This window comes from Arachis stenosperma, chromosome 3 (assembly GCF_014773155.1).
Source record: "Arachis stenosperma cultivar V10309 chromosome 3, arast.V10309.gnm1.PFL2, whole genome shotgun sequence".
Taxonomy (NCBI): Eukaryota; Viridiplantae; Streptophyta; class Magnoliopsida; order Fabales; family Fabaceae; genus Arachis; species Arachis stenosperma.
This window is the reverse complement of record NC_080379.1, coordinates 38,640,340-38,655,388: the sequence shown is the minus strand read 5'-3', so window position 1 is coordinate 38,655,388 and position 15,049 is coordinate 38,640,340. Positions and strand designations below refer to the sequence as shown.

General features: G+C 39.8%; 1 protein-coding gene across 1 annotated transcript; it reads left to right on the top strand.

Annotated features, from left to right (window-relative positions):
• The first annotated feature begins 1,075 nt into the window (after positions 1 to 1,075).
• On the top strand, positions 1,076 to 4,342 carry LOC130970073 (probable glycosyltransferase At3g07620). The gene is made up of 5 exons (XM_057896039.1): positions 1,076 to 1,506; positions 1,632 to 2,315; positions 2,407 to 2,537; positions 2,793 to 3,141; positions 3,368 to 4,342. Exons 2-5 carry the CDS (start codon positions 1,707 to 1,709, stop codon positions 4,037 to 4,039), a joined length of 1,761 nt encoding a protein of 586 aa, XP_057752022.1. The 5' UTR covers positions 1,076 to 1,506; positions 1,632 to 1,706; the 3' UTR covers positions 4,040 to 4,342.
• The last annotated feature ends 10,707 nt before the right edge of the window (positions 4,343 to 15,049 follow it).

Here is a 15,049-nt window from a genome sequence, read left to right as displayed (position 1 = left end):
ATGTTCGGTATGTCGGGTACCGGATGGTTCGGAGGGATCCTCGGGTTGATAGGTGGGGTGTGGCCTGGAACCGAGTCGCGAGGGTGAAGCTGGAGTAGCCGACGTCCTGAGCTCTTCGTATGGAGGGTTGTCACCTGCAAAGATACTCCGACGCTCTAGTCAGTTGAGTGTGCAGGCGCAAAAGGGATAAAGTGATGTGTGTCGTACCTTGGGGGAGGGGTAAGACCCTCCCTATATATACTGTGTCAGAAATGGGTCCCTGCAAGAGAAGACCCACCTTCCTCGAAACTTCCTTATACAGCTGTAGTGATGAGCTGCCAAAAATGCGTGCCCGGATCGGTGGTTAAGCGACTCGCACTCGACCGTTCTGGTCGGGTGGTTTATGGGTCGGGTCGGCCTGCAATCTATTTGGGCCAGGCCGCAATAAGTGTATTATGAGTGAAGAGACTTATCACTTCTTACATGCGTTATATATGCACCCTCTATCAAATCAGCAGTACTAATTTCTTCAGACGCTCCCAATTATTGATCATTGATCCACCGATTTCCTAACCTCTCTCTCTCTTTCAATGAACTTGTTATTAACTATTTCAGTTAAAACGTAACTCGTATATAACGAATTCATTGTAAACGGGTGGATTACACCTTCAAAATCTCATTTTGCAATATTACACTTATCTCATAATTATATTAAAAATAGAAAAATATTATGAGTTATCAAAATTTATTATTTTTTGTCATTATTTAATTATAAATTTATTTTTTTTAATCTACTAATCTAAATAATATACTTTATTTCATACTTTTAAACATTAATAACTAAAAACTATCAAAAATTTATTTGATAGCCTCTAACATTTTTTTTTTAAAAATAAAAAGCGTCCTTCTTCACCGTAGTCATCATAAATAAATAAACCATGAACGGCCTTAGACCCCATACCATTTGGTATCTTCCCAGTATTATTTTCTTCTACTAAAATTAATGGTCCTACATTCTCCAAATATTAATATCTAAACTTTATTTTATCAACATGGTATCTCATAAAATACGAGCATACTAAACGTTATCCTAATCTTGATTAACACAGAATATGACGCCGTATTATTGGTGGGGTCCCCTATCAATGAAAGAGGAGCCTCTGCTAGCTGCTTCCATCGCTCCCTAGAATTCACTTTTTATTACTACTTTCAGAATTTAGAGCTGAAACCTGACAATTGTGAAGTGAAAGCTTTTCGAGAAGAAGGAAGCAGATCAAAAGAAAACAAAATTGTTGAAAAGTGGCGTCACAACGTACAAGAGCTCAGTAACATGCACAAGTTAATGAATGATTATTATAAAATAAAAATAAGAAACTAAAAATGCTGACAGGGGTTCTTGAAAGGTCTGTAACTTTAATCTCGTTTGCTTGAGGGGGATCTCTGCTGTGTTTGGCTTCTCAGAAAGTTGAAGATGTAGAAAAACAGAGGAAGCTTCAACTTCAAGTATAGCTCATTAACTGCACTGAGGTACGTGTCAAATCACGATTTCTTTGTCCCATTTTAGTTATTTCTTATTTACTTTATTTGAATCACAAGAATTTTCTGGCCTGCTTGTAATCTCTCTAATTATCTAAGTGTTCCATTTTGTTTAGGATCCTTCAATCTCTTTCAAGCTTCGTGTTTAAAATTCAGCGATTCGGGCAATTTATGCAGTAGAATTATGTAATATGGGAAACCGGAGATTTCTCTTTCTGTTGGGAACAATGGCTGTTAATTTCTTACTGTTTCAGTCAATACTTGTTCCATATGGAAATGGAAACTCTCCTTGGTCTTTAGGGCCAGAAAACTATGCTCATGTACATGATAATGTTAGTGATCTAGTCTCTGAGATCAGCAACAACGGTGGTGTTTTTGAACTTAGGGCAGATACAAATAATGTTCAGAGTTTTCCTGATAAGAAGGGTGAAGTTAAGAATTACAGCCTGGAGTTGGTCAGTGTAGGTTCCAATAAAAGGTCCATAGCAGTTTTGACCAAGAACAGTAAGAATGGTTTTCCAGTGAAGCAAATTTTGGAGTCAAAAGGGGGAATATCTACAGTTTCTCAATTGCTGAAAAATGAAAAAATGGATAGCTCAGACAGTACACCTTCATATGGTAATCTGACCTTTCTTGAAAATTCTCGCCCAAGAAATGATTTGTTTGCTTCGGATAATAGTACTGCAGCAAATATTCCTAGGACAAAGAAGATGAGGTGCAACATGCCGCCCAAATCAAGAACATTAATACAGGAGATGAACCGTATACTAATACGCCGCCGTGCTAAATCTCGTGCAATGGTATTGAATCCTCTGTCAAGTTTCAACTGTGAAGTAGCTACTTGGACAAGTTATAGTTACTTTGATCTTTATATTCTATGTTTGATTGCAGAAACCACGGTGGTCTTCCAAACTTGACCTGGAAGTCCTTGCTGCAAGGTTCGAGATTGAGCATGCTCCGATAGTAACACAGGACAAAGAGCTTTATGCTCCTCTCTTTCGCAATGTTTCTATGTTCAAAAGGCAAGCTTAAAGATGTTAAAGAAAATATGTTCACATGAGCAAGATTGATGAAAAGAATATTAACTTCTTGGTTGGCTATGAAGTTCTTAACTCCCTATGAATTATTTGATAGGAACATCTTAATGCTTCGTTAGAATATGACATTAGATTTCACTTATTTGCTCCTCCATGGACTTTTGTTGTTCTGTGTTTGCCACATTGACCAAAGTCAAGATCATTTGATTTTTTTTTCTTTTTAAATCCTTGCATTGGCAGGAGCTATGAACTCATGGAACGCACACTTAAGGTTTACATATACAAGGATGGAAACAAGCCCATCTTTCATCAACCTATTCTTAAGGGACTATATGCTGCTGAAGGCTGGTTTATGAAACTGATGGAGGAAAATAAGCAATTTGTTGTGAAGGATCCTGCAAAGGCACACCTGTTTTATATGCCATTTAGTGCGCGAATGTTAGAGTTCTCCCTTTATGTACGCAACTCGCATAATCGGACAAATCTTCGAAGGTTCTTGAAGGATTATACGGATAACATTTCTGCAAAATATCGTTACTTTAACAGAACTGGTGGTGCTGACCATTTTCTTGTTGCTTGCCATGATTGGGTATGTTATGTGCTCTTCTTTCCTTCTTCTTTTTCCATAATTCCAGCTATGTTATGAAATTTAAAAATAAAAAATAATGTTCCAACTTCCCAGATATCTATAATGACATAAGGATTTGATGTCTCTTTGTTTTCTTGATGAAACATGTCCACTCCAAGTAGGTCCTATTAACTATATGCATAATACTACTTACTTGGATGATAAATTTTACAAGTGAAAATTGCAGGCTCCATATGAAACAAGGCACCACATGGAATACTGCATAAAAGCCCTCTGCAATTCTGATGTAACTCAAGGCTTCAAAATAGGAAGGGACGTTGCTCTTCCGGAAACTTATGTCCGATCAGTTAAAAATCCTCAGAGAGATCTTGGAGGAAAGCCTCCTCAAGAAAGGCACATTCTTGCATTCTACGCCGGAAACATGCACGGTTATTTGCGCCAAATACTGCTAAAGCACTGGAAGGACAAAGACCCTGACATGAAGATATTCGGCCCAATGCCACACGGTGTTGCCAGCAAGATGAGTTACATTCAGCACATGAAGAGCAGCAAATACTGCATATGCCCAAAGGGGTATGAGGTCAACAGTCCCCGTGTGGTTGAGGCCATATTCTATGAGTGTGTGCCTGTCATTATATCAGACAACTTTGTGCCACCTTTTTTTGAGGTTTTAGATTGGGATGCATTCTCATTAATCCTTGCAGAGAAAGACATTCCAAACTTGAAGAACATACTTGTTTCAGTTCCTGAAGAAAAGTATGTCAAATTGCAACTTGGGATCAGAAGGGTTCAGAAACATTTTTTGTGGCATACAAAGCCCTTGAAGTATGACCTATTCCACATGACACTCCATTCAATTTGGTATAACAGAGTGTTTCAAATAAACGTGAGACGATGAATGATGATTCATATCAGATCAGCCCTTTGAATTGGAAGTAGAGGCCCTCATGGGCATTTTGCTGAAGAGCTTATTTCAAAAAAAGATAAAAAAAAAAGAGACATTTTCTAGAGAACGTGGAGGTATATATATTAGTGAAAACTTGGAATCTATATTCAGCCTTAGTTTGTTCTGCATGGTCATGTATATATATTTAGTATCATGCTTTTCCTGAACCAGCATGGTTTCAAATCATGCTTGTAGGCACGGTATTCTGAGTTTCATAAAAAACAATAACAGAGAAAACCTACATGCTTGTGTGAATCATGTGATTGGCTCCTATTTTACATCCAATGATAGCCAAGCCTCGTTGATCCCCGAAATATGTCGAGACCTGTGGTTCTTAACCTGGTATTAGGATATGATATTTTTTCATAAACTGTAGATGAATTCAGTCTTGCCGACAAGAGAAAGCGAAAGAATAAATAAATAAATAAATAAATAAATAAATAAATATTGTATATAAAAAACATAAAGCTTGGTTAAAAATAATTAAATAACAAATTGACAAATATTTACTTTGGATATTAAAAATGAATAAAGCTTTATATTCAAGCAAAATACTTAATTAAGTCTAACCAAATTGTTATAACCACTTTTCAAATCACGCGTCTCTTTCTCCTCCGTTTTCTTCTCCTCCTCTCCTCTTTTTTCTTATGTTTCCTTCTCCTTTTCCTCCTCCTCTTCATCTTTTTCTTTTTCTTCTTTCTATTAACATTTCAGTTTTTTCTTCTCTTTTTTTCTCTTTTTTTACATTATCGTCGTCACCACCACCATCACTACCTTCTCCTTCTCCTCTTCCTTTTTTCATTTGATTTCTTCTTTTCATTCGTTTTCCTCCTCTTCTTTCTCCATCATCATCAGCATGTTATCATTATATCGCCATCGTCATCATTGTTATCGTCATCGTCATCGTCAACGTCATCTTCTATATCATTATCGTCATTATTATTATCGTTATCGTTGAACTTTTGTCATATTAATGACGTTGTCTGATCCAAAATTAATTTGGATGTATTTTGTTCATGATTTAGTATGGTTTGTGTGCTTATTTTCGAACTGAGTTTCCGTATCGCAATCATTAAAGACTTTCAGTGTAAAAACTAAGAAATTTATGTGTATTTATTATGAAATTTCAGTGTATTCTTATTCTAATAAGTTTTGCATAATTCAAAACTTAGCACGAGGGGTTCAACCCTTTCTTCTTCAAGGTGAGGGAGAATATTATCTACAATCTGACTAAAAAGCACACAATTTTTCTGATTATTCCTGCACATTAACTTGCTAATGAGATATTGTAGTACTAAAGTGTTATTCTTCTTCTTTTTCATCATCATTATCTTCTTTTTTTACTTATTAATCTTTTCCTTCTTGTTTTATCTTCTCAAGTTTTTTGTTGTTTTGCTCTCTTAACAAAAATAAAAACAATAAACCTACATTCAATCAACTAAAAGAAACAAAAAAAAATGCAGCATTAAAGAAGGCATGTTTGTACTTTTGTAGCAAAAATTCGGTATAAAAACAAAGAAATTTATGTATATTTGATATAAATTTTTTTGTATTTTTATTTTGATAAGTTTTACATAATTAATTTCTTTTTGTTCCTCCTCATCTTCTATTGCTGCTGCTGCTTTTTCTTCTTCTTCTTTTTTATCATCATCTTCTTTTTTTTCTTATTCATCTTTTCTTTGTTGTTTTACCTTCTCAAGTTTCTTCTTGTTTTACTCTCTAAACAAGAATAAAAAAAAAGCAAATAAAGAAGAAGAAAAAATACATAATGCTACAAAATTACCTGAAAGAGGATAAACCTACATTTATTCAACTTGACGTGTATCCCATCATACTCGGAACCGAAGCCACACTTAAAACCGACCATATAATCCGGACACAAACAAACCAAACATACAAGTCACACATGACTAAGCACAGACGTCATCTCTAAACGATTACAATCAGCAACAACACACTCCATCCAACCCACAAGATTGGAACAAACAAAGGAAAGATACCACCTCACCCGTCTATAAAATAGAACCGAGTAAACACACAAAGACTCAGGTTACACAACTCATTTTGATTTATAATTATTATCTCTCTTTACTTATATACTTACTTGAGCGTTGGAGTGCTTTTTACAGGTGCTCCCGCCTCCGTGTTTCACATTGTCGAGGTCCCTTACACCTCTCCTCTCGAACGACTTATAGTTGTCCTCAGAGGCAAGCAGTAGTCGGTGAAGGAGACGTACACCTTGGTCAACCAGAACGGAACATCTGGCACCCACCGTAGGGCCCAAAAGTTAATCTAACTCCACTATTTCTCCTATATTGCACTTTGTGTTTCTCTTTTGCGCAGGATTTCTCAACCTTCCAATATGGCCGATAACGGAGTTCACCAGCTCACTCAAGCCGAACTTATGGCCCATATGGCCGAGCTACAAGCAAAAGTTCGAGGACTTCCTGAACTGTCCACCCAAAACAGTGCCAGTAAACGTGAGGAAGGTAGTTCTAAAGGCCCAGCCCAAGGCAACGCAGACCTATTAAGTGTCAACCCGCCAAAGAAAAAGCTGACCTTAGACAACCCGTTCTCCGAGAAAATCACCAACTACCAGATGCGAAAGAATTTTCCACTGCCCTCCTCGCTCGAGCCATATAAGGGGATTGGTGACCCCCGAGCTCATATTAAAAAATTTCAGTCCATGATGTTTTTTAACGGCCCTAACAATGAGCCTGTGCTTTGCAGAGCTTTCCCTACTTACCTTGACGGCGTTGCTCTACTTTGGTTTTCTAAATTACCTGAAGGGTCAATCTCTTCATTCGAAGAGCTGGCGAAGTCCTTCATTGACTACTTCGCAGCTGCACGGATCAGATTACCTCGGTACCATCCGCCAAGGTCCACAAGAAAGCTTGAAAGACTACATGACCAGATTTGCAGAAGCAACCACGGAGATACCAGATCTGGACCCTGTTGTCCACCTACACGCTCTTAAGGCCGGCCTCCGACCCAGAAAGTTTCGGGAAACGATCACGGTCACCAAGCCGAAGACATTAGAGGAATTTCGAGAAAGGGCGACCGGACAGATGGAGATAGAAGAGCTCCGTGAAGCCGAAAGAACAGAAAGAAAGCAACCTAGGAGGGACGAAGACAGGACCACAAGGTCGACGAATAACAAAGACTCTAGGAAGCCATTCAAGCTCACCCCAAAATTCGACAATTACACCATATTCAACACAAAAAGGGAAAAGATAATTAAAGAGATACTCAACGCTAAAATCATAAAACCTCCAGCAAGAGCGGGAGCTACTAGGATCAATAATTTGTGGACAAAAGCAAACACTGTGCCTTTCACCAAAAGTACGGACATACAACTGACGAGTGCGTGATAGCAAAAGACTTGTTACAGAGATTAGCTCGGCAAGGCCTCCTGGATAAATACATCGAAGGGAGAAAGCATAAAGAAAATGGTTGGGACCGAGAAGAACGCCAACAAACCTCGGGAAGTAAGGAAGACAATAAATGGTCAAACAATACTCCATCAAAGGGGATCATAAACTGCATATCCGGAGGATTTGCCGGGGGAGGTAAAACAACCTCGGCGCGAAAACAAAGCTACCGCGTGATGCTAGCAATCGAAGGAACAGTACCACAAAGCGACAAAGATACATCTGACCTCAAAATCACTTTCATTCAGGCAGATATATCCTCGGCCACTCCGAACTTAGACGATCCAGTGGTAACCTCCATCCAAACAGGCGAACTATTGGTAAGAAAAGTCCTTTTGGACCCAGGTAGTAGTGCAGATGTCCTTTTTTACTCTACTTTTCTAAAAATGAAAATATCTGAAAAACTCATGCAACCCTCATCCGGAGAACTAGTTGGATTCTCTGGAGAAAGGGTTCCGATTAAAGGTTACATATGGCTAAAGACGATGATGGGAGACGCCTCATTATCACGAACCATTGACATACAATATCTTATAGTTGACTGCCCCAGTCCTTATAATATTATTCTCGGAAGACCTGCTTTGAACATGTTCAAGGTAGTAATATTCACTTTGCATCTATGTGTTAAGTTTCTGGCACAAGACGGCAAGATAGCGACACTCCACTCAGACCGCCAACAAGCTCGGCAATACTACAATGCAAGCCTAAAGAGGTCGGACACAGGACAGAAATATCAACAAGAAGTCAAAACAATTCATAGCACAAACGAGGTATTGTCCCTAGCCGAGCTTGACCCTCGAGGGGACACCCAAAAAAGGCCTAAACCAGCAGATGAGCTCCAGAAAGTTCCACTGACGTCAACACCGAAACAGGTCACATACATCGGCCAAGCACTCCAAGGACAAGAAAGATCGGAACTCATAAAGGTATTACAAGCCAACGCCGATCTATTCGCCTGGACCCCGGCAGACATGCCAGGTATAGACCCAACAATCATTTGCCACAGGCTCGCCACTAACAGAACAATCTGACCTATATCTCAAAAGAAAAGGAATCTCGGAGCAGAAAAGTCAAAGGCGGCTCTAGAAGAAACAAGAAAACTCCACAGTGCCGACTTCATCAAAGAGATCTGCTTCATCACATGGCTATCAAATTTGGTTATGGTAAGGAAAAATTCAGGTAAATGGCGCATGTGCGTCGATTTTACAGATCTGAACAAGGCATGTCCTAAAGACGCCTACCTTTTACCATGCATTGACAAGCTCGAAGATAATGCATCAGGTTTCGAAAGCTTAAGCTTCATGGATGCATACTCTGGTTACAACCAGATCCTCATGCATTCAGAGGACCAAAGCAAAATAGCCTTTATAACTGAACATGAAAATTTTTGTTACAAAGTAATGCCATTTGGTCTAAAGAATGCAGGTGCAACATACCAACGACTAATGGACAAGATATTCCGCCACCAGATAGGTCAGAATATGGAAATCTATGTGGACGATATGGTCGCCAAGACCACCCCAGGAAGATCCCACTGTGAAGACCTTAGGGAAATATTCAAGCAGATCCGAGCAAACAACATGAGACTTAACCCGGAAAAATGTGCATTTGGGGTACAAGGAGGCAAGTTCCTCAGATTTATGCTGACTTCACGGGGAATCGAAGCAAACCCTGAAAAATGTGACGCAATACTTAACATGGCGAGCCCTAAAACAATGAAAGAGGTACAATAATTAACAGGAAGAGTAGCTGCTCTATCACGGTTCTTGCCAGCAGTATCAAGTCGATCATACCACTTCTTCCGGACAATATCGAAGAATAAGAAATTCGAATGGACAAAAGAATGCAAAATGGCATTCATCGAGCTCAAAGCTATCTTATCATCGCCACCGGTGTTACAAAGACCAGAAGTTAGTAAACCTTTATACTTGTATTTATCCGCTTCAAATTATTCTATAAGCTCGGCTCTTGTCCTTGAGACAGGAAAAATACAAAAGCCAGTATACTTCGTCAGCAGAGTCATGCAACCAACGGAACAAAGGTATCCGAGAATAGAACAGCTGGCTTTAACACTAGTGACAACAGCAAAAAGACTCAGGCACTATTTCCAGAGTCACATAATAATTGTAAGAACGAACCAACCATTAAGGCAAATACTAACAAAACCAGAACTGGCTGGACGACTAACCAAATGGTCCATCGAGCTCTCTGAGTTCGATATTCAGTTCCAATCAAGGCCAGCCCTGAAGGCACAAATCCTTGCAGACTTCGTCTCTGAACTCACAGCTGGCGAGCACCACTACAACAAGACCTGGAAGTTACACATTGATGGGGCATCAAGCCGAGAAAGAAGCGGGGCCGGGGTAGTCCTGAAAGAGGAAGACTCAGTAATGGCCGAACAATCCTTCCAATTCCACTTCTCGGCAAACAACAACTAGGCCGAGTATGAAGCACTCATAGCAGGACTCAAGCTCGCCCTCAACCTCCAAGTACATAGCTTGACAGTACATTGTGATTCCCTTTTGGTGGTCTAACAAATTCGAGGAGAATTTCAGGTGAAAGATCCCTTACTAGAGCGGTATTAGCTCATAGCAAAGGATCTCATTTCAAAATTTGACACATTCATCATATTACATGTGCATAGAGAGAAGAACATTAGAGCAGACATATTATCTAAACTTGCTGCCACTAGGGCGGATACACAAACATCGACATTATCACAACTTACACTAAAAAAACCTAGCATTGAACTATTATCCATAACAAGCATTAACCATCTCCACCATTGGAGAACACCTTTCCTTGAATACATCAGTGTAGGGATCATACCCAGAAACGAACTTAACACTCAACATTTCAGACGAAGAGCAAGTCTCTACACAAACATAGCATGGGAACTATATAAGCGCATCTTCTCACAACCATTGCTAAAATAACTCAATGACGATGAAGCAAAAGACGTAATGAACGAAATCCATAAGGGTGTATGTAAAAACCACATCGGAGGACGAGCTCTCGCAGCAAAGATCATCTGTACAGGATACTATTGGCCGACCATGAAGAGGGATTGCATAATAAAGGTCAAAACATGTGACAACTGCTAGAAACATGCCGCCATCTCTATGAAGCCGGCCGAAGTATTACATAGCATGGAGGTAAGCTGGCCCTTCCACAGATGGGGACTCGATATCCTCGGCCCATTTTCAGTAGTGCCAGGCTAAGTAAAATTTCTTTTAGTATCAATAGACTATTTCTCAAAATGGATAGAAGCACAGCCATTAGCAAGGATAACTGCTGAAAAGGTACGATCTTTCATATGGAAAAACATCATATGCCGATTTGGAATACCAAAGGAAATAATATCAGATAATGGAAGACAATTTACAGATAACAAACTCGCATCATTTCTAAGAAATTTTAACATAAAGCATCATTTTAGCTCGGTCGAACACCCACAAACCAATGGGTAGGCCGAAGCTGCTAACCGAGTTATATTGCAGGCAATAAAGAAAAAGCTCAATAACGCGAAAGGAGAATGGGGGGAGCTAATCCCAGAAATATTATGGAGCTACAACACAACGATACAATCCACCACGGGCGAGACACCCTTCAAACTAGTCTATGGGTCAGAAGCACTAATCCCTATTGAGGTTGGCATTCCTACGCTGAGAACCGAGCTAAACAATGAACAACATAATGTAAATGCAAGAAATGCCGAGCTTGATCTGACCGAAGAAGACAATGATATTGCCGCCATCAAGCAAAGAGCTAAAAAGTAGTTGGCTGAGAGAAAGCACAACACAAGAGTAATGCCGAGGATATTTAGTGAAGGAGACCTAGTCCTCAGAAAAACAGAGGAAGCAAGGCGACCTCCTTCCCACGAAAAGCTCGCCGCAAACTGGGAAGGACCATTCCGGGTAGCAAAGGTACTCGGCCTGGGGGCTTACCAGCTCCAAACACTACACGGCGAACCAGTATCAGGAAACTGGAACGTATCTTCTTTGAAAATCTATATATCATAATTAGTACAAATCCGCGAATGAAGGCACTTTATTTCCGCCTTAGAGGTTTTTTCTCATATATAAGGGTTTTACCTAAGGAAGGTTTTAATGAGGTCGGACGCCCAAAAATTGATATCATCCAATACAAACAATAAGTTATAGATACCGATCTATTTCTACTTTTTTCAACGCTACTTAAAGAGCATTTATCCAAACAATTCATGCTTGCATACATATAAAAATATTCAAAGTCAAGGCCAATCACAACTCGGCCAAAACAAACCAAGTATCACCAAAAGTCTACCAAAACAAACCAAATACAGACAAATATACAACAAAACACTATGAAAATTAAGAAGATGGGGCATTCTCGTCATGATCTTCCACCGTCCCATCTACCACAAGCTTCCCATAAATGACCACCTTGTCACATCCAGCCGAGCACAATCGAACTCAGGAACCAAGACAGCAACTTGACTAATAGCTCGGTCAAAACCAAAGAAAAACATCTCCATCCCCAATTCCTCCAGTTCATGAACCCTAGAGGTCAGCTGACCCTTAGCCAGGTCACTATCTTTTATCTCAACTTGAAAAAGCCAAATTTGATCCCTGAGACGGGTAACTTCGTCCTCAAATGAATTCATCTTCTCCGTTACATCCACAATCACCTCATCTTTCTCCTTCAAAGACTTCTCCGTTGCAGCATCCTTATCCTTTAATAACTTCTCCAATTATGCAACCTTCCCCATAGCAGCCTGCTGCTCAGCTCCAATTAGCTCAGTGGTACGACCAACACACATCAAACGCGACGTAACGATCTAAGAAACTGCAACACAACAAAGAATGAGTAAAGACAATAATCACCAAAAAGGAAACTACTCAAACACATAAAAGGAACCAACCTTGATGAACTTCCCCATACCCTCCATGCCGATGCGACGTGTCATCAGCATATCACCAGGGTACTGGAAAACCCTGTTTGAGAGCTCGGCAATGGGAAATTGCTCGCTCCACAAAGAATGAGAACTTGAACCAGCAATGAAACCATGAAGTCTCTTTTGCTGATCAAAAACAGATTTGCTATCCCCAACCACTTCTCTGTCACACTCAGATATAACTTCTAATGACTTATCACCATCATCTTTTTTTCTCTTGTGCGAAGAGGCCGGCTGTGCAGTAGATTGAGCGGCATCCCCATTGATTTCCTTCGAAGTCGCCGAACCACCAACCTCCCTCTCTTTTTTCTTCTTTAGGAAAGACTGAAACCGAGAAGGATCAAGATTTGGAACTCGTCCACCTATACACAACACAAAAAGATACATATACACATATAAAGAGGGGGGAAAACAACATTAACACAAATAGCAGTAAACAAAACATTACCCATGTAGGTCCTTAGACTATCGCTATCACCAGAATCATAAAAATGCAAAAGGTCGGGGATAGACAGGCACTCCCCAATGGAAAAACTTTCAATCAAAAAATTCAGAAAACAATCCTCTTTCTTACTTCGCTCGGTAGCCTTAAAAATTTGACTCGGTTCAGAACACCAATAAAGAGAGAATTTTTCAATAAGTTCATCATCCAAATAAAATGGGAACTCAGCTTCGACCGACCAAACCTTAATGAAAAGAGACTTAAAGTTTTTAAAAGAAGATTTATAAAGCAAGAAAAGGGAACGACCCGGAAAGCTACTAAGACAAATCCACAAACCCTTCCGAACACCCGTTGACTGAAACAAGGAAAAAAAACAGCGACAGAGAACAAGAAAAAGAAAGAAATTCCATCAAACACTAAAACGCACGAAGAAACGCCCAGGAGTTATGATGCAATTGTGAGGGAGCTGGTGCACGAAATTGTGATCTCTACTTTTCACAACTCAGACAGTCCCTAGTAATGGCTCCAAAAACTTGGTGCGCAATACCATGGTCTAAACATAATTTCACAACTTCGCACAACTAACCAGCAAGTGCACTGGGTCGTCCAAGTAATAAACCTTACGCGAGTAAGGGTCGATCCCACGGAGATTGTTGGTATGAAGCAAGCTATGGTCATCTTGTAAATCTCAGTCAGGCAGATTCAAATGGTTATGGATGATATATGAATAAAACATAAAGATAGAGATACTTATGTAATTCATTGGTGAGAACTTCAGATAAGCGTATGGAGATGCTTTGTCCCTTCCGTCTCTCTGCTTTCCTACTGACTTCATCCAATCCTTCTTACTCTTCTCCATGGCGAGCTGTATGTTGGGCATCACCGTTGTCAGTGGCTACAGTCCCGTCCTCTCAGTGAAAATGTTCAACGCACCCTGTCACGGCACGGCTAATCATCTGTCGGTTCTCAATCAGGTTGGAATAGAATCCAGTGATTCTTTTGCGTCTGTCACTAACGCCTAGCCTTCAGGAGTTTGAAGCTCGTCACAGTCATTCAATCATTGAATCCTACTCAAAATACCACAGACAAGGTTTAGACCTTCCGGATTCTCATGAATACCGCCATCAATTCTAGCTTATACCACGAAGATTCCGATTAAAGAATCCAAGAGATAAACATTTAAGCCTTGTTTGCTTGTAGAACGGGAGTGGTTGTCAGGCACGCGTTCATAAGTGAGAATGATGATGAGCGTCACATAATCATCACATTCATCAAGTTCTTGAGTGCGAATGAATATCTTGGAATAAGAACAAGCTGAATTGAATAGAAGAACAATAGTAATTGCATTAATACTCGAGGTACAGCAGAGCTCCACACCTTAATCTATGGTGTGTAGAAACTCCACCGTTGAAAATACATAAGAACAAGGTTCAGGCATGGTCGTGAGGCCAGCCCCCCAAAACATGATCAAAAGAATCCAAATGATCAAGGATCCAAAGATTCAAAGATCTAAAAATGAAAATACAATAGTAAAAGGTCCTATTTGTAGAGAACTAGTAGCCTAGGGTTTACAGAAATGAGTAAATGACATAAAAATCCACTTCCGGACCCACTTGGTGTGTGCTTGGGCTGAGCATTGAAGTATTTTCGTGTAGAGACTTTTCTTGGAGTTAAACGCCAGCTTTTGTGCCAGTTTGGGCGTTTAACTCCCATTCTTGTGCCAGTTCCGGCGTTTAACGCCGGGCATTCTTGAGCTGATTTGGAACACCGGTTTGGGCCATCAAATATCGGGCAAAGTATGGACTATTATACATTGCTGGAAAGCCCAGGATGTCTACTTTCCAACGCCGTTGAGGGCGCGCCAATTGGACTTCTGTAACTCCAGAAAATCTACTTCGAGTGCAGGGAGGTCAGAATCCAACAGCATCTGCAGTCCTTTTCAGTCTCTGAATCAGATTTTTGCTCAAGTCCCTCAATTTCAGCCAGAAAATACCTGAAATCATAGAAAAACACACAAACTCATAGTAAAGTCTAGAAAAGTGAATTTTAACTAAAAACTAATAAAAATATACTAAAAACTAACTAAAACATACTAAAAATATACTAAAAACAATGCCAAAAAGCGTATGAATATGCAATGAATATGCAATGAA